This window comes from Pleurodeles waltl, chromosome 7 (assembly GCF_031143425.1).
Source record: "Pleurodeles waltl isolate 20211129_DDA chromosome 7, aPleWal1.hap1.20221129, whole genome shotgun sequence".
Lineage (NCBI taxonomy): Eukaryota > Metazoa > Chordata > Amphibia > Caudata > Salamandridae > Pleurodeles > Pleurodeles waltl.
Genome location: NC_090446.1, coordinates 551439931 through 551466361, shown reverse-complemented (window position 1 = coordinate 551466361; position 26431 = coordinate 551439931). Strand labels below are relative to the sequence as shown.

General features: G+C 43.5%; 1 protein-coding gene across 2 annotated transcripts in view; it reads left to right on the top strand.

Annotated features, from left to right (window-relative positions):
• LOC138304332 (integrin alpha-M-like) overlaps positions 1 to 26431 on the top strand; it is a 628283-nt gene that overhangs the window by 332034 nt on the left and 269818 nt on the right. For both annotated transcript variants that reach the window (XM_069244296.1, XM_069244297.1), the window contains exons 11-12: positions 3114 to 3243; positions 15806 to 15954. In XM_069244296.1, coding sequence (XP_069100397.1) covers positions 3114 to 3243; positions 15806 to 15954 — 279 coding nt within the window. The remainder of the gene's footprint in view (positions 1 to 3113; positions 3244 to 15805; positions 15955 to 26431) is intronic.

Below are 26431 nucleotides of genomic sequence, written 5' to 3'. Positions count from 1 at the left end.
CCGTATTACAAGTTCCAGTGTACCCTACGGAACTTGTAAAATGGTGGGCGGGATATCGGTCACATTTGTGATGTGGTATCCTATCCACCAAGGTTGTAATCAGGCCCCTAGTTTCAATAGAAATGTTTTTTGTTTTGCTAATAACTTCAGCGGAGTTTGATGAATCTTCACAAAAATGTCCAAAATACAACATTTGTCACCTAAGCTGCTGTATCAAAAGTTTTGGGTGATCCGCCAAGCGGGGACAGAGAAAAGGGGTGGTGTCAAAATGTGTTTTCCCCAACAGCAATAAGGCCGAAACCACTGGACGGAATTACACTAAATGTGGCAGACAAGTAGCTCCTGGTCCAGAAAGAGGACTTTTTGTTATCTGGTGAAAATCTGTTGAGTACTTTCATAGTTATTAAAGAAAACCAAATTTGTATATATAGGGACACGGATCCTTCTCGGATCGTTCTCATATCCTCTGCGGATTTGAAAGAAAAGCAAGGCCCTGATTAGCTGGCCGCAACCTGACAGAAACGTTGTGGTCATCAGTTTGTGTCACATTGCCTGGGGTGGGAAAAAATGGTGTAAAAACATATAAGTGGTCAGGACACTGGTATCCTGATCCCATAGGACACATGAAGAGGTCCCTTATGGGCAAAAAATTGCCCTTTTTATTTTTGGCCAATCTGCTGACTCAATGCTCCTCCACAGATCCTCCTAAGATCCTCCACGATCCTGGGGAAAAGCAAGGCCCTGATTGCCTTGCTGCAACCTGAGACAAATATTAACATGTGCGTTAGAATAAATATATAGAAATTCCCTGAAAAAAAACAAAGGTTACAGGGATATTATAGTTAGGTTGACATTTTACACATACAAAACCATAGAAATTCAGCAGGTATAGTATACTTATACTTATATGAAGAAACTATAACTTGTGCCGGAGAGTAACTTTGGGCAACAAGTTATAGGGGGTCATTCCGACCCTGGCGGTCATGGACTGCCAGGGCCGGGGACGGAGGAAGCACCGCCAACAGGCTGGCGGTGCTTCTGGGGCAATTCTGACCGCGGTGGTAAAGCCGCGGTCAGAAAAGGGGAACCAGCGGTTTCCCCTGCCCCAGGGAATCCTCCACGGTGGCGCTGCAAGCAGCGCCGCCATGGGGATTCCGACCCCCTTCCCGCCAGCCTAAACTGCCAGGAAGAGGCTGGTGGGAAGGGGTGTTGTGGGGCCCCTGGGGGCCCCTGCAGTGCCCATGCACTGCAGGGGCCCCCTAACAGGGCCCCATTCAGATTTTCAGTGTCTGCATTCGGAGCCGGCTTCATCGTTGCTTGGGCTTTCCCGCTGGGTGGGCGGGCAGCCTTTTGGCGGTCGCCCGCCCAGCGGGAAAGTCAGAATGACCGCCGCGGTCATTTGACCGCAGTGCGGTCTTCTGGCGGTCTCCGCCCGGCGTCGGAATGACCCCCATAGTTTCTTAGCATAAGTATAACTATAAGTCTAACTATAACTGCTGAATTTCTATGGTTTTGTATGGGTAAAACGTTAACCTAACTATAACGTCTCTCTAACCTTTGTTTTTTTCAGAGAAAATATATATATATATATATATATATGTGTATATATATATATATATATATATATATATATATATATATATATATACACCAAAAAGAGTTGTCCTGAATGAAAGCACACTCACAACAGGTCATTATGAAATGTAGCAAAGTCAGCAACTTACAGAGAATTCTTTGACATTTTCATTATTTCAGGCCTTATGTTTTCAAGCATCTCTGAACACGTGTTTATGGGTTCATCCCTTCATCTGTAGAGAACAAATATTTCCTTCCTTTTTCAATAGCCAGCTGCCTGGCTGCTTAGCAGATTTAGTTGCAGGAACCTAACATCAGTTGAATACCAGTTCTGTCCCAGTGGACCTCAAGTGAGCTGCAAAGTGCATCCTGGTAAGGGTAGTCCTGCACATTTTAAAATTTACAGAAACATGTGTCCAGAGATGTTTGAAAATATGAGGCCAGAAATAATGAAAATGGCAAAGAATTCCTTTTAAGTTGCTGACTTTGTTACATTCCGGTATGACCTGTGCGCTTTCATCTGAGGACAACTCTTTTTTGTACATATAAATATATATCTATCTATATATATATATATATCTATATGTATATATATATATATACACACACACATATATATATATCTATATATATATATATATATATAGATATATATATATAAAATAAAATAAATCAATGTCCATATATGTGGAGCACGGTAATGAAAATTTTGAGAAACATGCCTTTCAATTTTTGTCCTTTGAAATTGTTTGAAATTGTTTTAACGGTAATGAACATTTTCAGAAACTTGCCTTTCAATATTTTGTTCTTTGAAATTCTTTGAAATAGTTTTAACAAATTTCTGTCCCATCGATATTTAGGACTTCATATTCAGGGGCCTAGCTTCAGTGGGATGTTTGGGGTGCTACACCCACCTTAAAAATGTATTATATAGTAAATAGTTGGGAATAGGTGCTTTCAGTTGGGGATAGGGAACTCTCTGTTGGATTTCACCTCGAATATTTACATGCCCACATTGGAAAAAACATGCACACACACACGCACACACATACACTATCTCGTCTGTTTTGAAGGACTTAAAAATGATTAGTTTGAAAATATTGTGATTTAAGTACCTCTAGCAATGCCCATTCTTCACTTTCTTTCACTTCACGTTAAGCCCCCCTCATGTCTTGCTTCTCCTATAATGTATTTTAATAAGATACCCCAGTGTGATTGTTTGGAAATCTGAAGCTCACACTCCCCCAGGCTTACTGACCAAGCTACTTCCATGTTGATATTCCCAGTTTATGCTCTTTTTTGCTCCCTAGGTCTATCCCAGTTGTGGCTAATTATTCTTCAGTTAATGCTGTAATGCATCCTGGAACATTACGTGACCCTAGCTGTATTATCAGTGTTAAGTAGTAGAAAGAAAAATATCAGCAGCTCATGAACTATGTCATGCATTGTCATGCATCCATTTATTGGATCACTAACACTTTCATTCAAACACTTGTTGACCCTAGTCTTATATTTCACAAAACCCTTTTTTCATTTAGGATGCCAACCTATTAGGAGCTGTTGGAGCGTTTGACTGGTCTGGAGGGATTTTCAAGTACACTGATGGTCAGCAGAGCACGTTCATTAACTCATCATCTACGTCTAGAGACATGCAGGACTCATATCTTGGTAAGAATCTATGTTCTTCAGATGTAAGAAGAGGCCTTTTTCATCTTTAACAGGTGACATTTTGCCATCTGGTGAACTGAGCTGCTGGGAACAATGCTGCTGCACCTTTCCCACTAGGCTGGTGGGCAGGAACCTTCCCAGTGGGAAAGTTGTAACCTCAACAGCAGTTTCCGTACCACAGGTCTGGCGGTCGGGTTTTCCGACTGCAAAACTCGTAATTGGGCCCTGAGTTTGTATTGTGAGCACTGTCCAGTTGGCAGTGAGTAAAATTAACCCCAGCTAATGGAAAGTGGAAAGGTTCAGTGGGTTCTCTCTTAGAAAAAAATGAGCTTGGGCATTCAGCTTGCTCTTTTTGGGCATGATAAATGAAGACTCATGTGCAGAACATGATGTGCAGTTGGTACACTGACTAGTTTGTGAATGAGTATTGAGATGAAATATTTGCACCAATAGGTCACGTAGCAAATTGTACAATCTCAGGGGGTCACAAATCAGTATGTCTAGTAAATATTAGATAGTAAGACCGCAATTTGCGACCCCCAATGAACACTGCAAATGCTGAGGCTTCAGACCACCATCTTTTCTTCTGGTCTCCCAAAATATTTTGCTAAACAAATACACAGCCTGGACAAATTAAATGGACAGTTGCTCCCTTGAAAAAAATCTTTGCAATTTAGGAACATATCAGGTGAGCACACAGTGCTTGTTTACCAAAAAGGAAGCCACCTGTTTGTGACCGTGGTTGCAAGACATTGATAAATTCCATTAGGACTCCCAAATAAGAGGGTGATGTCCCTTTCATGTCCCCTTCTGTTTGTGATTCCTATTGGGTCATACATCATCTTTCACAAGCATGAAAAAACGTTTCTGAGAGTAGTCCCCAGGACTTCAATCACTATTTAATAAAGATGTTAATAGCCAGTGTTATCACAAATTTAGTAAATTCAGGTGATGTTGCCATGGAGTTAGAAATGAAGAGCATACCCATGAATTTTCTTCCATGGATGATGGAAGTGACATACCAAATTGTGTGGTAAGACACTTGACACTGCAGTGACTTGGAAAAGGGGTAGATATTCTCAAGTGAAACATCGAGGCTCAGGAACAAGGGAAGGGAAGAATTTCTTTTTCAATTATAGACTTGAGGGAGGTGCAGTGTGAACATTAGCCATTGTAGAATATAGGGGCTTGATGTATCATTATATTGGTTGCAAAATCTGGTCGCAATTTGTACCTAGTACTTTTGCGACCAGTATGGAATTTTGCAAACCTAAGGACTAATAGGCCAGTTTGTAAAATTCTGAATGGGAGTATATCACAATTCAACCTATCTATTTAATATTTATTAGGTAGGGGACACATTATGACTAAGTTCAACTGGAAACAATCTCAGGGATGGTATCCTGTAAAAGTCCACAAATCACCAGGCCTGGGATTGCTTTTAATTTTCTTTAAAGCAACCCATTTTCTTAAAGAACTTTTAAAGTTCTTCTTTTTTTAAAGTTTCTGTGACAGTTGGCAGTAGCATACTGGACTAAAGCCTACACTGCCAAAAACGTTTTCCATAATTTACAAAGTGCAAGGGGTTCAAAGAGGACCCATCCCATTGCAAACCATTGAAATAAATGTTACAGAATCACAAATTGAAAGGGATGTCACCACATGGCACTTACAAATTGCATTTCTTCAGCCATTCAGAATCCCATTTAAGGAGGTAGTAAGAGTTTGCTGACTCCTAATGTGGGATTCACATAAAAGAAAACATATTTTGTGGTTGCAAGCACTTTGATTTTAAGAATCAGGATGTTTGAGACTGCAAAATAGGTTGGGTCATCTGGCCTTAGCTTGGTGGGAAGCATTATTTATTAAAAGTATTGGGAAAAGAGAAAAGTGAAATATTCATAGAACAATTGCATCAGTAAGTCTATTTTTGCTATAGCATACATACTGGAGACTGACAATTCCTCATTTATGTCACTATAGTGAGATTGATTCCTTTTTGGCAAGAATTTTGGGGTAGTAGCAAAGTAGATTGATCTTCCGGAAAGGAGGCTCTCTCTAGAATTAATAGACTGCCACAGTGTGCATACCTCTGAGATCTCCTCTAACAATTATGTTGGAGGGACTTTAGTTAGGGACTCTTCTGTTAACCCGGCTTTGGGAGTCTGTGATGGAGGCCCCCTCTCAAGCGAAAGATAATGCACAGCCAAGTGTAATGATTGAGCCCAGCTAGGGTCCCAACGTCAACCAGCATAGTGTTCCACCCAATATAGACAGCCCACCGCTAAAGAGGAAGAGAGCACTGAAAAGAACCGGGAATACACAGATTATGCCCGTGGACCTCCCTGAGATAAATAGTTTGTTTGGGGGTACTTCTGCAGGTGTGCCTGGGCCACCCTCAGTGTGAGTGGGTTTCTGTGCCATGCATGGTCATTCATTTAAATCAATTTAAAGCTTTGGTGGAAACAGCTCTGGCCCCCATGAAGGAGTAACTTCATGGTGCTTTAGAGACATCTATCACTTTGCTTTCAGCTAATTAGGGCAATCACCATGGTTGTGGTACGATTCCCATACCTCTAGGGGTTAGTTGTTCATCTGTTACTCAGACAGTTGTGGGAGCACCAAGGTCTTTTGAGTGAGACAATAGGGTGGGCTTGATTTGTCAGTCAGATCATACCAAGTCTGTTAGACCTACTACTACTAACTTACTTCAATCTATGGCTGACCTTTTGTCAGCTGAGCATGTCAGTAACAGTGATCTTGGAGGAACTCTACAAGGGGGAGGCCCAAAATTGTGCCTGTAATTGACATCACAAAACCATCACAAAACAATGAATGCACAGTTCCACAGTAAAGATGGTAGATCGAATCCCAATCTGGGAAAGATCAGAAGGTGCCTGTAGGTATCCTAAATCAGGAAAAGAGCCCTCACTGACAGTTTGGTGACATACTTCATCATCAGGCTTTGCTCCTCGTCAGGCCAGCGCTGCAATGTCTGACGGGCCCCTCGAAGGGGCTCTATACCGGGGATCCTTTATTAGAGATGTTTGCCAGTAGGTGAGTGCAGTTATGTGGGATTGGTGAATAATGCTGTTAAAATTGACTAGAGGGGACAATAACAATAGAAAAATGTAGTAAGAAAATGTGCCTCTGTCAAGATTAAAAACAATGGGTAAGGGGAAAATCAGAATAATGTCTATTTTACCCTGTTTAAATATGTTTTCTGGTAACCTCAAACCGTATAATCTAGGGATTTGATAGCGGCAGGATCAGAAGTCCCTATACTGCCAAAATGAAAAAGGTCAACATGTTTCTATCTCAAATAGTCAACAAAGATTAGAGGGCGATCCATCAGGACCTAAAAAGATATACCTAATCCTCACTTTTGTAGTAAACTAAATTAAATATACGTGGCAGGAACCCTCCTCGTATTAAAGGATGGGCCCCATAGGGTTAGCGCTGGGGCTTAAGTGGTCCAGTCAATATGAACATTTTTCAAGAGTACGACCGGTCCATCACACCTACCCCAGCTCCGCACTCCCTGGAATGAGACAAGCCTGAGCCATATTCAACTCTTAACCTTCCACCAGATTGTGTTTCATATGTGGCAGTCCTCATTAACGTACCCTCGCTATCACCTGGCATTTGGGAGTCCACATTCCATCCAAAAAAACAAGGTCGGATATTGGCTGAGGAAAAACTGTTTTCCATCTCAACAAACTTGTGGAGATTTTATTTGTAAGATGAGTGGGTTGGTTGCGTCTGGCGGCAAACACCATAAAAGTAGACTGTATTGTGTTTTATTTCTGTTTCCCTGAGCTAGTCCATCACTTGATTATTTCTTATGTACCACGTATTACTGCAAATTATAGTATTACATTGGTTCTTTTGGGTTTCTTTTGTACACCACTGGGTACGCGACCAGTTTCACTCTTGTGGGGGGTGATCAGACCACATAGCACCCGTCTTTTCTTCCACTAGCGAACAGATATGCAGCTCTTTCTACCATAGATGATAATGACTGCCTTTCAAGTGCTACTAATCTTCCCGCCCATGCTGAGTTTTTTCCGGCTTCAAAAATTGTAGTCAAGCTTATTACCCCCTCCATTTAGGTTCTAATGACAGGAGCAAAAGGTGTTCAGCGCTCTATTTCATCTGATGGAATGTTGCAGGGTAAGACTCAAAGCTACAGGATGATCAGTGGGTGGGGTTTATCTCCTCTTTTGATTTGCTTTTTTTACATGACTCTTGGTCGTATGGGGAGGCTGAGTGGGACAGGTTCCAAAGATCCACAGTCCCCACTATCTATGTGCCCAGTCAAAGACCCAAGGGGTGGTTTGGTGACACTTGTCTTTATTTCCAACCATCACAGTATTTTGATTGTCTGGGTAATTTTCTCTAGTAAACTCAGTATTCTGGTTGTCAATTTTTATAATGCAGTGTGGGAGATTTGGTTTCTAAATGCATGAACTGTTTTCAGCCCTGCAAACTCTCAAAGCTAGATTGGAGTAGGGGTGGGTGGCGAGGTCCGCTCCGCTGGTGGAGCCAACAGAGATTTTTGGAGCGTGGAGTTCACCCAAAAACTCCTCTAGCTCAGCTGGCGGAGCTGAGCTCTCCACGTGTGCACTGCAGCCCAGTTATGGGCTGCACAGCGCAAGCGGAGACTATCTGCACTTGCGCTGTGCAGCCCATAATTGGGCTGCAGTGCGCACTCGTGGCCAGACATTGGTGCTGCAGCATGGAACTGCTGCCGACATCAGCTCTGGACTGGATCCTCCAGACCTCCCTCTGCCATGGCCAAGCCCGGGGCAGAGGGCAGAGGGAGGCAGAGCTCCAGGCCGCCGGAATGAGGACCCAGGTGAGTCCTTGTTTTTTTAAATTTTTTGTGTGTGCACTGTGCGAACTTGTGCACAGGAGGCCTGAAACGGCCCTGGCCAGAATTCAGGCCAGGGGCCTAGGCACCAAAAGCTTGTGCACCATTCTGCCAAGGCCTCTTGTGTACCGGCCTGCCCCGTGTGCAGTGCACAAGTGACAGGTTGTTGCATAAGTGGCTTGAAACAGCAGCTTTCACTGCCTACGGCCCTCTCCTGAATGCACCCGATCTCAGAAGCACTAAACAGGGTCGGGCCTGGCTAACCATGCCAGACTCTGCTTTTCGCTTCCAAGATCAGGCACATTCAGAAGAGGGGTCCACTCCGCTGCACAGAGAACTTTGCCTCCACGGAATTCCACAGAGTTTTTATTAACTCTATGGAATCCCGCAGAGTGGAACTCTGTCAACTCCACCCAGGCTTAGATTGAAGTCTATCCCTTGTGAGTTCTGTGTCCTCATTGGAGGAAATTGTAATGCAAAGCTTGACCTTCAATCGACCCTTTCCAACCCTTTTGAGAGGAAGGACTGCCTTTTAACCAGGGACAGCCGTGGGACCGGAGAGGTGTGACCTTATTTAATGCTTTTCTCAATATGAGTTTGATAATACTGCTGAGCTGGACTTTCGACTCCCAGGCCCCTACTGTTATGGGGAGGGGTGCTAATACCATTATTGATTATGATTTTGTGTCAGCAGACTCGAGTCAGGGCAGGGTTTTGTTGGGTCAAAAAATGTAGCAATCACAACCCTCTCCTGTTGTCTCTTGACTTGCCTACCGCCAGTTCTTTATGCACAGCTACAGGACTTAGGGGTTTGGAATTGAAGGATCAGGGTATAAGGGTGCATTGGCACCAGGCCAATATTCCTCGAGTTTGTCAGCTACTGGTGAAAGCAAACCTGGATTTGTTTTTAGAGATCTTTTCGATGGAGCATCCGTCCCATGCGGAGGTTATAGGTGCCATGACCAAATTAATTGATTCTATAAAATCCATTATCAATGATGTAGATGGACCTTCTGATACTTGTCAGAGGGATTGGTTTAATAAGTCATGTAAGATCGCAAGAAAAAGGTAGCGCAGCGAACTTGCTTTGGTTCCTAGAGATAGAGGCCGAGTTATTGATGGTAGAGCACAGTATAAGCTGATTTTAAAAACTAGGAAGAGGGGTATACAGGATAAGATGTGGGAAGACTTGGTTCTAGTTTGCTGCACAAATACTTTTGGGGCTGTTTTGGAGCATTGTAATAGGACTAGCCCCAACAAAGGTACATCTGATAGTTTTGGGACCAATATCCCTCTGGAAAGTTGGGTAAATAATTTTTGTACTATTTATTCATTTGATGCCTCCATGATTGTTGGTGAGGTCTTGGGTGAACCTGGTGCAAGATTAGACATTAGGGCGGTCATTCTGACCCTGGCGGTCAAAGACCGCCAGGGCGGAGGACCGCGGGAGCACCGCCGACAGGCCGGCAGTGCTCCAATGGGGATTCCGACCGCGGCGGTAAAGCCGCGGTCGGACCGGCAACACTGGCGGGCTCCCGCCAGTGTACCGCCGCCCCATTGAAACCTCCAAGGCGGCGCAGCTTGCTGCGCCGCCGAGGGGATTCCGACCCCCCCTACTGCCATCCAGATCCCGGCGGTCCGACCGCCGGGATCCGGATGGCGGTAGGAGGGGTCGCGGGGCCCCTGGGGGCCCCTGCAGTGCCCATGCCACTGGCATGGGCATTGCAGGGGCCCCCGTAAGAGGGCCCCTAAATGTATTTCACTGTCTGCTGCGCAGACAGTGAAATACGCGACGGGTGCAACTGCACCCGTCGCACAGCTTCCACTCCGCCGGCTCGATTCCGAGCCGGCTTCATCGTGGAAGCCTCTTTCCCGCTGGGCTGGCGGGCGGCCTGAAGGCGACCGCCCGCCAGCCCTGCGGGAAAGTCAGAATTACCGCCGCGGTCTTTCGACCGCGGAACGGTAACCTGACGGCGGGACTTTGGCGGGCGGCCTCCGCCGCCCGCCAAGGTCAGAATGAGGGCCTAGGTCTGACCTGGACTAAGTGATCGCTGTGGTGCAAGAGAGCTCCTGGACCAGATTGTATTCCAATGGATGTTTTTAAAGAGAATGGGGGTTATTACAACTTTGGAGGAGGTGTTAATCTGTCCCAAAAGTGACGGTAAAGTGACGGATATACCACCAGCTGTATTACGAGTTCCATAGGATATAATGGACTCGTAATACGGCTGGTGGTATATCCGTCACTTTACCGTCACTTTTGGGATGGATTAACACCTCCTCCAAAGTTGTAATAACCCCCAATGTCTCTATTGGGGCACTATTGTTGTTAACATCTTAAATGCTGGCATGATCCATGGGATCCCAGCCTCTTGGAAGTCTGCATGCATAGTGCCCATGTTTAAAAAACAAAACCGTAGTGATTCCAAATGTTATGGCCTGATCTCCTTGTTAGATTCCTTGGTGGAGATCCTGGGCTGTATTGTGCTGCAGTGGAATGAGGAGTGGGTAGTCCAGTGGGGGGTTGTGGACACAGGAGCAATGTTTAAATCTGTTGCTCATTATTAATAAATACACAATTGCTAAGACGGGTCCCCTTTTTTTGGCCTTTATGGACCTCAGTAGTGCTTTTGACAGAGCAAATCGAGAAAAGCTATAGGGTTCATTATACAAGTTGTAAATGCCAACTCAAATTATGAATTTCTTGTGCATGCTCCATGATGGTATTAAAGCATCCATTAGGTTTGAGCTGAATGGTGAATGCACTGATTTCTTTTACCTTCACAGAGGGGTGCATCAGGGATGCAACCTTGTCCCAATGTTTTTTTCTTTTACATATTATTGGTTTGAATGCCTTTTAATGGAAAGGTGCAAATATGTTCCAGTTGTCAATGGAAAAAGGGTACCAACTTTTATTAAATGCAGAAGAAGCTATTTTACTGGCACCTACTATTAATGGTTTGCATGGGGCTGTTCAAGCTTTTGTGGATTTGATGACCTATTTAGCTTTAGCAGAAAATATATCAAAGACACACTATACGGTGTGTGGAAATCCCCAGAGTAAGTTGATCCCTGTGATTATTAATGGCCACATTATTAGCCACATCCATGACTTTCCTTATTTGGGTGTTACTTTCAACAAAAAAAGAAATTTGTATCCCTGTATTTCCAAGCACTGTTTGAGCTTTAATGCTGCAGTTGGTGCAACCTTTGAATTTTCTTCAAGGGAGGGGCGTAAACCGTTTATCCCTCTACTAGAAGTGTATAGGCTCAAATGTTTGCCCATTCTGACGTATGGGGCGGCAGTATGGGGCCATCAGAATTGCACCTCTCCTCAAATAGAAGATAGATTCTGTAGAAGGTTGTTGTGTGTGGGTTCAAATAGTCCGTGGTTTTGGCAACATGAGGAACTGGATTTAAGTTATGCAGAGGATAGTATTGAAGTAGCCCCTCCGCTCCTCTGGATTTCTGTTTGGTCTAATGAGCATGCTATTTTTAATAAGGAAGTTATTGTTGATTGTCTGTCTTGTGATAAGGGTGGGGATATTCCTTTGCTAAATTATATAAAGGACATTGCTTTTCTGCTGTGTCACCCTTACATGTTTTATTTACCACACCTTTTAAGGAGACCTCTAATACGCTTTGGGCAAAGTTGGAGTTAATAAACGTAAGCTGAGAAAGAGGGTGGATAAGGAATTTCTAAAACCCTCTGTTCTGGATTTTTCGCTGATTGAGGTTACTTCTGGGATTGAGGCCTATCTGACACTAGTTAACAACGTGAGGGAAAGGTCACATATTACTAGATTTCGCCTTGGGTCCATTAGATCCAATCTGTGTTTTCCTTTAGGCCAGTTTGATGCAAAATTTATTTTTACTTGCCCATGTGATGGTGTCTCTTTATAGACACTTCTGCACTTTACTTTAAAAAAAAAAGTTTTATGCTCCTTTTGGGCATAGATTTTGTACCTGATGAAAAGTGTGCTGCGGGGTTGGTGTGCTTTGCATTGGCTTAATCCGGTGAGTATTTAAATTGTTAATTTTCATCATGATCCTTGTTTTATGCGTTAGACATATATTATATTTTATTGCATTTTATTGTGTATGATAGCTATTTTGGAATAACCGAATAAACTTAAAATTGAACTTGATGTCAATACTATTGACCTCCGATAGTATCATATCCACAATTCTGACATGCAGCTGCAATGCAAGATAAGTATATATTTACTAATGTTAATTTCCCAATAGATATTTTGAAAGGTAAGTAGGTGGAGCTCATAACAGTAATTATGTATATTACCCATTCACTGTCAAACTGCTAATGTGTTCAGTGGTGAATTGTCAACAGAGGTGCTTAGGTGGTGCCCAGCCCCCTTTGAGCCATCATGTAATGCCCTGAACCCTTGCGCTACTATTTATTTACTTTAGCAGTATGAATGAAAACTCTACTCTTGTGTTTTCATAAACACTGCCAGCACACAGTCCAACCCTCTCGGCCACTAGTATGAATGAAAACTTTCTCAGCCTTTCCAGGCTCCTGATGACAGGAGGAGGAAGGAGCTAAAGCACAATCCACATATGGAGTGTTGTTTAAAACATGGCACCCCTAAGGTGGATGTCTGGATTGTGCTTGTTTGGGGGTGCAGTTCAACTGCTGTCCTCTCACAGACACAATCCATTTTATTTATCTTATGTACTGAATTTGCGGCAGGTAGCACAATATATCTATATTCAAATGTGGCTGTTATAACCCTCATCGTTGCATCCCTATGTCAATGGGAGGCCACAAAGAGCATTAGGGGTGGAACCTCAATGCCTGTCCCAGCTTTCAACCCTATTAGAAGCTGGTAGAGTATCCGAGTTGGGTCTACCTCTCATTAATCGGAGCCCTGCTGCTCAATCTGACTCTTCGTTACCAGTTCAGGGAACATGCCTTGCTGGCTCTGATGTCCACACTGGAATCCTGACCTTTAGCTGCCAGGAATGTGTCACCAGCAGAGAAAGCAAGGTAAGTACAGAAAATTAAGTGCTGCTGCTCTGTTTATGTGCGAAAGAGAATGTGAGTGAGTGAGATTGAGTGTTAATCAGTGATGGTTTGAATGAGTGAGTGTGAATGTGACTGTGGGTGTGAGTATTCATGTGCAGGTATGACTTAATGTCAATCAGGTATAGTGCCTGTGAAAGAGTGAGTGAGGTCGCATGAATGAGAGGTGTCAGTGAGGGAAAGAGGAATGGGTGAAAGTCAGTGACTCTGAAGCAGTGAATGTATATGTGTGTGAAGCAGCCATTAGAATGCGGTCATAACCACACATGACCGTAACCACAAAGCCATTTTACACGCCTATTCATTTAACACGCATGCCTTTACCACGCATGCCTTTACCATGAGTATGCCTTTACCGCGCATGCCTTTACAACAAGTTTCATTCTAAAGGCATGAATATTAAAGGCATATGTATGGTAAAGGTTTTAAAGGTATTTTTTATTTTAATGTTGTAAAGGCAAGAATGGTAAAGGGTTTGCGGCATATGAGTAGTAAAGGTTTCACAAGTAAGCACAAGTAGGTATTAAGGTCCTGATTATGAGTTTGGTGGATGGGATGACCTGTCTGCTGAACTTCCAATGGGGAGGTTGCCACCTTACTGTTACCTCCCCGCTGGGCCCATTATGACTTTCCCGCTGAGCTGACTGGGGTAATCCAAGGTTTCCGCCCATCAGCCCAGCGGAAAAGTGGCAGCAGCATTGTTGCTGGCTTGTAATCAATTCAGTGACAGTACTACCGCCTGCAGGGGGCACCAGCACCCTCACAATGCTCAGAACGAGGTTGTAATCAGCAGGGCAGAACTGCTTGCAGCGCCACCCTGGATGATTGTGACCTGCACCCATCGTCAACCCTTCAGGATCACCAATCCTGGTGGAGGCGGCGGTATGACTGCCGGGATCATAATGTGGTGGTCGGACCACCACAGCAGATGCCGTCCTGACAGCCACCGCAAGTCTGCAGGCCTAGTGATCACCATACTCGTAATCAGGCCCTCAGTGTTTATATATATATATATTTATATATATATATATATATGTTTTTAGGGGTTAGGGTAGGTATAACGGTATGGGCATTTTTAGGCTTTAGGGTGCAAATGGTTTTTTGCATGGTAAGGGCATTTTTAGGTTTTAGGGTGGGTATGCGTTTTTGGGTGGTAAGGGCATTTTAGGTTTTATGGTTGGTATGGGTTTTTGGGTGGTAAAGGCATTTTTAGGGTCATTATGGGTTTTTAGTGTTGTGGGGTTTCTAGGGTTTAGGGTAGGTACAGGTTTTTGGGTGCCAAAGGCATTTTTAGGGGTTAGGGTGGGCATGGGATTTTGGGGGAGTAAGGGGTGTTTTTAGGGATTTAAGATGGGTATGGGCTTTAAGGTAACTAAAACTCGCGCCCCCGCTATGCAAAGCTTTTTCGTCAAAATTTTTACTGCAATTATTACAATTATATTATCAATAATGTTATCAAAGATGTCATGAGTGCCGTAATTTGTGGGGTAATCAGCAGTACATGGCGAGGGTGCAAGTTATAGTTACCCTCTTGGGAGCCAGCATTGCTGTCACAGCAAAAGTCTGTAAGAACAAGTTTCCTCTGTTTCCCTACCTGCATATCTGTACTCCGGGAGAGAGCAGTAGCTGGCTCAGGGCTTTGGGGGTCCCGAGGGCCACCATTGGCTCCTCAAGGGGGGGACTGCATGGCCCCCATCCAAATTATACAGCTCCGGGAAAGTGGTGGCCCCCCAGGGCCGGGGGTCGTGATAGACCCCCTATCTTAAATAAATTTAGCCATGGTTGGAAAAGGCATATGCGATGAAAAAAGCTTTGTTGTAAGTGCATGCATGGTAAGGAGGAGTGAGAGGGGGAATGTGAGTGAAGAGCATTTGTTTGAATGTCTGCTAGGCTTGTGAGTCTGCCACAGGCCATGCTAAATTTAAGGTTATTCTCTACATATTGGGGCACCCATGGCAACATTGTGGTACTGGCTTATTGGAGATAATTGATGGCAAAAGGGACTGCACCTATGGAAAAATGCAGGACCCACAATACTGGAGGGAATTATTGGCATATGGGGGCGCACTTAGCAAAATGTTGGCCCTAGCTTACTTGATCCAGTTCTCGGTATGTGGGGCACTTAACTTATACCAAAACGCTTGCGCAATGGCAAAATTCTGGTAGTGGCATATTATGCATAATTCCTGACATAAAGGGGCAACCATGGCATGTTTATGGTGACCATGACAAAATGGTGACAATTGAACACACAAGGTAATTCTTAACATATGAGGGAGGGAGACCCATGGAAAATGTTGCTTTTTAACATGTTTATGTGAACATTGGGGTTAAATGTGCTATTGGACCCCCTTTTGTTAAGAAATGTCTCAGGGGAGAACCACCCCAAACCTCCTATAAGCACAAGGCCCACTTTTCTCATTCACTTGAATTTGTGGCAAGTATTATGCCCCACCCCTTTCCCAGATCTCTACTGGGTGTGTTTTCTAGGGCATTATTCAGTTTAATAAAGCAGTAGGACTATAATGTATTTACTTGGGTCAAGGAGAAAGTTACCACTCATGCAATGATTTTTGATATTTAACATGTTTGATTAATTGGCTTTCTGGAGATTTGGAAAACATTCTGGTCATTTTTTGCCTTAGGATACTCCGTTCAGCTGGTAAAGCAGGTTGGCACCAACCGCTACGTTATTGGAGCTCCCAGGTATAACCACCTAGGAAAAGTACTGGTGTTCAGTCCTAGTTCCATTGGGGGACAGTGGCAACAGACTGCGGATATTGAAGGCGAGCAGGTAATTACTCAGTCAAAATTCTTTTTCAGATACATGAAAGATCTGTTGACTCTCAAAAACTAGAGATGGACTTGAGTGCAGTGAGCAATATGAGGAAACACCCATCTTCAGCACATCAATTACATATGTCTAAACCACCCATTGGCTGCATGTAGATATTTATTTTCAGGCATCCAGGCATAAAGGCATTGAGGCATAAATCTACACTTTCCTCAGAAGTGCAATGAAAGACTCTTAGAAAGTAATGTCAGGCTAGAGCACCAAAGTCTGTCTTGTATCACAGTTTCACATGTATTCGAGCAGAGGTAACAAACACTCATTTGGGTTCCATAAGAACATCACTTTTCAGTATAGCTTCCAGGTGAAATGTTAAGCACAAATAAATAGGAACTAGACTTTGCTAACTTTTTTAATGCTTTGTGTATTTATTTGCATTTGGGGTTCACCAGCCCTTTCCTGGTGGAAAAGATGCACAGTCATTCTGTGGTCAAATGCTGTGTTACACCAACTCTGTAGAGCTACGCTAATGATGGAAATGTGTAGAATTACATGTATTGCCAATGTATGTCAAGTATTGTAAGGAAAGGAATCTTTTGTATGTTTCCCTTGTCCATGTTTTTGGACTGATGCTGCTGATTCTCAGACTCTGAAGTGCACTGATCCCTCCTGACCAGGCCCCAGGGCATGTGCTCTGACCTGACCCCTCAAAATGTATGTGCATTAGCTAATACACTAGTGGACTGCAACAGTGATTGTGTCAAGACTGTTGTGACAAAGTGAAAACATGGCTGCAGGTTTGCCATTTCACCTTAGTCAGGCAGCTTCTAAACTGCCAGCTCCTCATGGTAAAATAAACCCTTCTGCCTGGTCCAAACCTGCCCTTTTTAATATTTTAAGTCACCCTTGGAGAAGGCCTTAGAAGCCATAAGGCAGGCTGACAGATATTAAATAGACAAACATGTTTATTTTATGTTTTACATGCCCCAACAGTGAAAACTGGTAATTGTCGTTTTCACTGTAGCCAGGCTAGTACTCCTATTGGGGTTACACTAGCCCAACTGTGAAGTGTTAACTTCTATTTGAGATCACTAAATATAGGGCCAGATTCACAATAAACTTGCACAGTACTGTGCTATGCCAAAATTAGCAGTGCCGCGCCAGTTTGGAACCACATGGATGCACCATATTTGTGCCCTATTTAAAATAAAACGCCATACCCGTGTGTTTTCCCCTGTGCTGGCACTAAAGTTGCTGCCAACGCAACCACCCTTGCGCCATAGTACAAGGATGGCTGCATTTAGGGGGAAATTGTTTTTTGGGGGGGAGGGACACCTTCCTTGCCAAAAACAATCTTCTTTGGCGATGTTCTCTTTCTATGTGTGCAGCAGAATGCAGCACACATAGCAAGAGCTAAAAACGTGGAAAAAATAAAGCATTTTTCATCATTGTGCCGTTTTGTGGCACTGCCTCAGATTTACCAATTCTTGTAAATCTGGAGCAGCATCGAAATGCAATGGGTGTTGCTGTGGAATGCCCACAGCAACACCCATTGCACGCCCCTTCCACGCACAGTGTTGCATGTGAACAGGTCGTATTTACAAGGTGGCAGAAATCCACAAAAAGTGGTTTAACGCCACCTGGTAAATATGGCGCACTGCCACAGTGCCACCAAAGCGTCACAAAAAGTAACGCTTAGGTGGTGCCAGGGCCTTGTAAATCTGGCCCATAGTGCTTCAAGGTATCAAATTATTTGTTACATTATACTTATTGCTGAAACTGTATTTAAAGTAACTGTCATTGCACAGGTCACTTCAGAAAGTTTTGAAGTTCTAGTATCCATTTCTGATTAACTACAGCAGTTGTCACCTGAGAGAGTTTGCTGCCCTCCTGCCAAGAGGTGTGATACGCTCTCAGGGTTGGGGACAAAAGGACTTTTGGTAACAAGAGCTGTAGTCACAGATGGCTCAACTTCAAAAGGGCTTCCTCTTCTGACAGACAAACGCTAGTCTTGCAGCAGCCTGCCCTTCCCATTGTGAAGGTAGATAGGTTGGTATCACTTCCAAATGGAGAAACCCATACCAGAAATGACTTTCCAAGAGGGAGTGCTCATTATACTGGACACCCCTGAGGGGTGTGCCCATGGCTCTGACCCAGGGAAGAAGGGTTCCAACAGGGAGAAGCACTTTGGGATAGTTTAGTGCAACTGGACAGGAAATGCTGCAAGAATGGGTAGAGATGCCCCATGGGGTAGTAAACCCATTGGTCAGGGAGTCCTCTCTGTAATGTTGCAATAAGAGCAGCAACATGAGAGCACTAGGACCTCGAGGGACAACAAGGCGTCCAGTGAAGGCCACAGGCAGGAAATTGTCTGGACCTGTGAGCACTTCCACATCCTCATATACGGGAAACACTTCATGCTCATTACTGACCATCAGGCATTAATAACCATATACGGAAATCCTCGAGCAAAGATGCCTGCCAGGATCGAGGGATGGGAAACAGAATATTTGTACACCATCATTCACAAAAAAGAAAAGCAACAAATCCCGCAGACTACATGTCAGGGCTCCCTAGAATATCCTCTACAATGAAACCACCACTTGCACATTCGCATTGTCATTGCTCAAGCAAGTCCACCTGTGGACCACCTTGAAGCCATCATTAAGACCTCAGCAGAGGACCAACATTGAAAGACGTAATGCGTTGCATCCGACGAACTGGTGGAGCCACGTAGAAGAACCCAAAAGCAAACAACTCACTGACATCAGAGAACTAACTTCCTTCGACATGTAAAAGATGAACTGTCCATTGCAAAGGATGGCCTACTGTTGAGAGAAAAAAGAATTGTCATTCCGAAAAATCTACATCAAGGGGTGGTCAACATATTCCATGACGGACACCGGTGCATAGTAACCACCAAAAGAGCCCTACATGATCATGTCTGGTTCCCCTGCCTGGAAGTGATGGTCGAAGCCGTGCTAAAGGACTATCCTCAATGCCAACTTTTCAGCCGAGAAGAGCATCTGTCACCATTGCAAGTGTCCAAACTACTGGAAGGAGTCTGGCAATAAGTGTCAGTAGATTTCCCTTGCCCTTTGCAGTCCAACAAATACATCCTCGTCATAATGGATGAATATTCTCGATTCCCAATTGCACAACAAGTATCATACACCGGGCAGCCACTACCATACCTGTGCTGCATGAAGTCTTTGCAGCATGGGGAATCCATAAAGTAGTCAAAACAGACAACAGCCCTACATTTAACAGTCAAGAGTTTGCAGAGTTTGGCAGTCAGCTCAACTTCAGACATCGAAAGAACACTCCCTTTTGGACTCAGGCCAATGGGATGATGGAGAGGTTCATGGCCACTTTGAAGAAAACCATACAACAAGCCAAACCGGCCAGGTGGGATGTCCAGGCAGTGCTGAATGAAGTGCTGAGGGCCTACAGAACCACACACCACAGCGCCACAAACAAATGCTCAGCCACCCTGATGCTAGGCTGCACCATGCACACAAGAATACCCACTTGGGGGAAAGCAGCCCCAAGTGTCCTGCAAGCCACTGATTATGATGAGCTGGCAGAGCTGGACAGAACCAAGAAAGACAAAATGAAGGAATATGTGGACAGGCGTCAGAGGGCCCAGCCATCGATAGTCCATGAAGGAGACTGGGTATTCGTCTGGCAAGGGCAAAAGAGAGAATCCGACAGTCGGTACTATAAACACCCACTGCAGGTAAAAAATCAAAAAGGCACCATGGTCGCGGCTGCTTCAGATGATAAAAGGATAACTCGGAACATCACCCACTTCAGGAAGTGTAGCCCACCGCCCAAAAAGGCAATGTCAGGAGTGGACTGTGATGTCACTCAAGATACTCCCACACCAATGACGAAATCAAGTCCACAACTCTCCTTGGCAGAGGGGGAACCTACTCCTACAACTTCAGCAAATCGACCACAGACTGCTCGCCGAAAGCCTGCACATCTCATAGAAGAATTATAATGGACTCCTTCCTGAACTAAGATCATCTGTGCAAGGGGGGAGGATGTAATGTTGCACTAAGAGCAGCGACATAAGGGCACTAGGACCTCGAGGGACAGTGAGGTGTTCAGCAAGGGCCGAGGGCAGCAACCAGAAAGGGAGGGAGCAGCAACAGAAGAAAACATATGAGGTTGGGACGGACGGGGCTACATGTATACCACATAAAGAAGTGTACAAATACTTACTCCATGCAGCACCTCATTTCCAGTTGTCCCGATACTACACTTTCCACCCACAAACTCAAATTTGGCATAAAAGTAGCATTACTGGCTCCCAGCCTCAGAACACTGCTGTTCTCAGAAGGGACAAAAGACTGAATGCACCTACTGAATCTGTGGACCTCAGAAAGAAAGGATGCACCTGCTGAACCAAAAGAGGAATAAAGCTAAAGAGACCTGCACTTGCAAAGTGCCCAGCTGATCAGTCCAAGGGACTTGCCCTGGACTCCCCTGGTGAAATCATGAGATAAAATCCTAGCCCCCAAGAGGTGCCTCCCAGGTCCTGGACCATTTGCTAGTGCTAGACTGTATACCCTTTATCCCCACAGAAGTGCAGCTTGCAAGCCAACGTGCGAGGCTTATAGACTCCTGTGACTCCCTGGTTTGTGGGTAACCTCAAACACCATTAAGAACCAAAACCTTTCATTGGACCACTGGTCATCGCCTGTCTATCGACGTTAAGCCCAGTGCCAGCCTCAAGATGCAGAGGACCCCACCAACCTCACTGTCAATGAGAAAAAGAGCCAATAACATTTCTAAGTGCAAAGGTATAATCTTAACCAAGACCTACTGGAACCCGTACCCAACCCTGACCTCCATCACGGTTGGACTGAAACTTTGTCATAGACACTTGCGTTCAAGGCTCATTGACTATTGCTAAGAATGAAAAGCAGTGAGTTACCACCAACATTTTAAATTTTTTCAAAACTTTTTAAAGTGAAAAGCAGTGATTTATGAAAACCTTCCCTCCTGTTCCCCATTAACGTAAATTCACCAAAATGCCAGGGGTAGAGACATTGCACACCCATCATGTGTCCTTTGTCTTGAAATTTCACTCTCACACACCTGCCTGCACACACACACACATTCTCACATAAACACACATCCACCTACAAGTAAGCACACAACATATATTTAAAAGCATTTCTTTAAATATGAACTACCACTGTGCTCCTGGCACTGTCTTTGCCTCCTCTGAGGCCAGGGATCGCAAAGGCAGTTTTAGGGGTCACAAGGGTCAAGCCAGGGGTCTGAGCTATGGCCCCTGCCGACCCCTAAATAACATGTATGCTATTTCCTTTATCAAATCAAATCAAATCATTAACATTTATAGAGCGCGCTACTCACCCGTGCGGGTCTCAAGGCGCTTTATCTGATTTTTGTTGCTTTGGATTCTATTTAGAGGTGTAAATATATACTATTTTTGTAAATTAGTGTCAGATTTGTATTGTGTCTCTTACTTATTAACTGTTATGATACTGGTAAACGCTTTGCACTTGTTTTCCTTTGAGCAAGTCTGACTGCTGGATGCCACTGTTACTCCGGGCTGACATGCGGTTTGATTTAAAGAAATCTAATTGGACCTGATATGGATGGTCGTATGACGGAACCACGAGTGCAATTACCACAATTGCCTTTACAACGCAACCATCATTACAACGAATGCACTTAACATGAACGTTTTTTACCGCGATAATGCCTTTACTACGCATACCTTTACCTCAAACATTTCATGGTTAAGGCATGGTTGGTGAAGACACTATTGTGGTAGAAAATAAAATGGTAAGTATAACCCATATACATATATATATTTATGTATACACACACACACACGTTGCCACCCTAAACCATACCCACTTTAAGCCCTAATAATTCCCTTCCCATCCTAAATCCGTTACCAACCTAAAACCTAAACCTAAAAATGCCCTCACTACCTCAAAACCCATACCCACCCTAAACCTAAAAAATAAAATTTCAACGTCAAAGCCCATACCCATGCTAAAACCTGAAAAATGCCCTTTCCACCCCAAAACCCATACCCATCCCAAAATCCTAAAAAAATGTCCTTACCACCGCAAAACCCATACCCACCATAAAGCCTAAAAGTGCCCTTACCACCCCAAAACCCATACCCATCCTAAAACCTAAAAGTGCCCTTACCACCCCATAACCCATACCCATCCTCAAAACCTAAAAATGCCCTTACTACCCCAAAACCCATATCCAACCTAATCTCTAAAAATACCCTATTACCCAAAATCTAATACCTACCCTAAAACCATAAATTTCCTTACTACTCTAAAACCCATACCCACCTTAAAACCTCAAAATACCCTTACCACCCTAAATCCCATACTCACCCTAAAAACTAAAAAGGACCTTACAACCCAAAACTCATACCCACCCTAAAACCTAAAAATGCCCTTACCACCCCAAAACTCAGACCCCCCCTGAAACGTAAAAATGCCCTTACCATCCTAAAACCCATATCCAATCTAAAAACCCTACATATATATGTATAAACACTTAAACCACGTAACAGTTACCTGTACTTACCTGCAAACCTTTTACCACATATACAGCTTTACCATTCATGCCTTTACAAAATAAAAACAATAATATTTACCTTTAAAACCTTTACCACGCATATACATTTTCAATTCATGCCCAAAAATGACTGTAAAAGCATGTGTGGAAAAGGTATATTCGTAGTAAAGGCATGTGTGGTAAAGGCATGCGTGGTAAAGGCATATTCATGGTAATGGCATTATTACAAATGCAATTAGTGGTAAATGCATCATTGTAAATGATGTTTCCCGATATGGATTAGTGACATTATTGCTTAACAAGGTCTATCAACCATCTCAACTATTAATCCAGTTTTCTCACTCATTTGTGCCATTGCTGCACATATCTAAATAACAAAGGCTATGGTCTTATTTTTGTAGCTCAAGGTATTACCATCTGTATGCTAGTGTACTGAGATATATATTTGGAGGGTCACTGCAAAAAGACTGCAAAGCAGCATGTTTTTAATGACACTTCCCAAATAAAGACAAGACATGAACCTTAAAATGTGATAAAAGGTACATTATTCAGCACTATTGTTTAGCGATTATGACATTTTAGCACATATAGGTACCGATACAATGTATCTGGGTTTTTTTAACAAAGAGAAATATATACGTCTAGCATATAATGTATATTAGAAGTTTTTGATTCTGTCTTGCGTGTAGCTTCAGAAACATATTTTGTAAGTATTGTCCCGCACAGCCCCCAGAGAAACATAGCTTGTTTAGAAACATGTACAATGTTTAACAAAGATGTTCATACAAATATAGATGGCACACTTCTCATTCGGCACATCCCAAGTGTCATCACAAAATATTTTCACATTAAGCTTTTATATTTTCTTATAAAAAGGTATACAAGTGTTTGGTCTATGTACCTTTCACCACTGTATTATGAAAGTAGATGTGTGTGCTAATGTGTGGCAGGAGCATTTGTGCATATTTGTTGTGCTGCATTTTGGAGTGATGAAGATATTTTGCCTTTTTATTCTGTTGTGATTTTGTGATGCATTATTGCATTTTGTTGTTGACGTCTTATGTTGTTATGTTTCTACTGTTTTGTTGTGATGTGACCTGTTATGTTGTTAGTTTGCTTCACATTATCTAATGATGCTGTGTTCTGTTGTGCTCTGTTAATTACTTTAGACATGTCAAGGAAAGTGAAAAGCAGCAAATGCCTGTCAGATTTCAGTGCCAAGCAACCATTTACCACTGCTTAAGGTGTTCAAATACTTCTGGGCTGTTTCAGTTCCTTCACTAATTAAGCTATCAGTCAGCCCAAAACTTTAGCAGAGCCCATAGACTGTATTATATAAATTGATACTGCATGTCCTAATTTAAGATGAGGGCTCTGCCACAGTTTTACCTGGAGAAGCCAAACACAACACAATAACAAACAAACAGTAACATAACAAAAAAGTTAAAACATACAAGGGTACAAGACAGCAAAGCAGTATAGAACACAACACACCAACAGCTGTACAACACAATATCACATTGTAGTTCAGGACCATTAAAACACAACAGCATAAGAACACCAGAAATCATCACCATCGCTGTGAGGAATGTGGTTTAACATACAGAGTGGTTGTGAGATCTCGCAGTGTAATAAAAACACAATTCTGTATCAGGCCCAGTCAGGTTTGTTTGTAAAACCATAGGTCAGTCCTGGGTAGTTAGGGCTCTGAGCAGTCGGGATTTCTCAAAGGAAAACGTTTAAAACATTAAGAAGTACCAAAACAGTTGAATACGAAGAAAATGCAACACAAGAAAAATCTAACACCAATTCATAAAGATAGACTGTATTTTTATCTTTACAAAGACTCCTCACTGATGAAATTCCACTAGAGAGTTCTGGAGTTATGAATTTTCAAACATACAATAAACCACACTTTTTCATTAAATGCAATAAATCGTTGTAACCTACAGTGACTCGTGGTTTTGGGTTTGCAACGGCAAGGGGCTTGAAAACAGCTATGCGAGCACTCTTGTTGGCACTAATAGAGCGAGTCAGTCACATAGACCAGTCAGGTCCAGTTGAACATTTACCTTGTGGTTTAAAAAGTATCCAGTCCATTTCTAGGTCCAATGGATTGCCTGCCATAGAAGTTGGTGGAGTGGTCCTTATGCAAGGAGTACATGATCCTGAAGATGCTTAAGGATGCTCAGAATGTTGAGCTAGTATTATGGGTCTTCCAGTGGCCACCTCTTAGTCTACAAGCTCAGGGGTCTCAGGGGATATGGTCCCATGGAGTCTGGATGAACATCAGCACAAATCTGTTACCACTGTTCTACAGGTCTCCAGTTATAGCAAAAAAACAGAGGTTTCCCTGAAATTGCAGCACTCTCCATGCTAAGAAACCAAACTGCACTCTGATGACCCTCATGGGTTCAACAGACTGGGTTACAACTTTTGAGGGCCAGGACAAAGTCGCCAAGGATGCACCTCTGTGTCCAGCAGCAGTCAGGCTTCTAGGTACTGGGCTGTCAAGGGTGCAGGCATATCAGGCATATCAGCATTTTGGGCCCTGTAGCTGAAAAAGGGAGTAAGCCAACTGACTCTTGAAGTCACCTTCCCTATCTGGGTTTTGGAGATGACTTTTCCATGAGTGTAACCTCACAGGCATAATCCTTTATTTGCTAGTCCAAAATTCAGCAGGTGAGCCAGGGAAGATCAGGGCAGCCCTTCTTCAGTCTTCTCTCCAGTACAGTCAGATCTGACATCTGGGTGCCAAGGGTGCTACGTTTATGCCCATTACTAGCTTTGGAGGTTGTGGCCACTGAATAGCCAATGAGCTACCGGTTCCCCTCCCCCTGATGAGGGCTTCCTGTGAAGTGTGGCTTCTAGCTAGCCCAGAATGCACTATTCTGTCCACTCCCAAAATGGCAGAACCCTTTTCTTGGTCTGTGGTACAGAGGTGTGGCTACCTGGGGCTATATACCCTCTTAAATATAGTCTGACAACATATTTTCCCTCTCTACCCAAGATACCAGCCTGTCTGCTAAAACACAAGTGCAGCCACCTCCATTGCGTACCAGGATTTGCCCTTCAAAGTCGGCTTCCCCTTTGAAGTCCACCTTTTGGGCTTACACATCTCTCTGGCAATCCTGCAAGGAGAAGGTCATGCCTCTTGCCTTGGAACGTCCTTTGTTCCTCATCCCGAGAGTCATTCTCACCTCTCCACAGGAGGGCATAAGGCTGTCTCGAGGACAGCAGCTTGTGTGCAACCATTATCAGCTTACTGGGGACATTGAGAAAGAAAGTGACAAAGTTGCCATTTGTAAAGAAGTTACATAAAATTTGACTTGAGCAACCATTCAGGCTTAACATAAGGATTCATTTGATACCTGAAAGTGCCATGCTTAATAGCGGCTGAGTTGTCAGTGTGTAACACCATACTTGCCAAAGCGGCTACTGATCTTTCCTCATTGAGAACAACAATGCTGGCTTTTTACTATAAAAACATGTGAAGTTAATAAACCACATGTCCATATTTTTAATATAGTGCACCCTGCCATTAGGGTTCAGTAGGCCTGTTTTAAGGGTGACTTATAAATATTAAAAAGGGGGGTCTTGGCTTTGCCATTGGATTAAATTGCAAAGAGTTAGCAGTTAGAAAACTGTTCTGCCTTCAATAAAATTTGTTATTAAAAAAAGAAAACTGCTCCAACAGTCGGCAATGGCAGGCTGGGAGTCATGCTTTGCTTTGTCACACTTGTGGTGGCATAATAAGTGTGGCAGTCCATGAGAGATAGTTAACTTAGGCCCTGGGTAATCCTGGTACATATACTAGGAATTTATAAATAAGCTAACTTATGCAAGTTGTACCTATACCTTTTTAAAGGTCAGAGCACTGGCCCTGAGG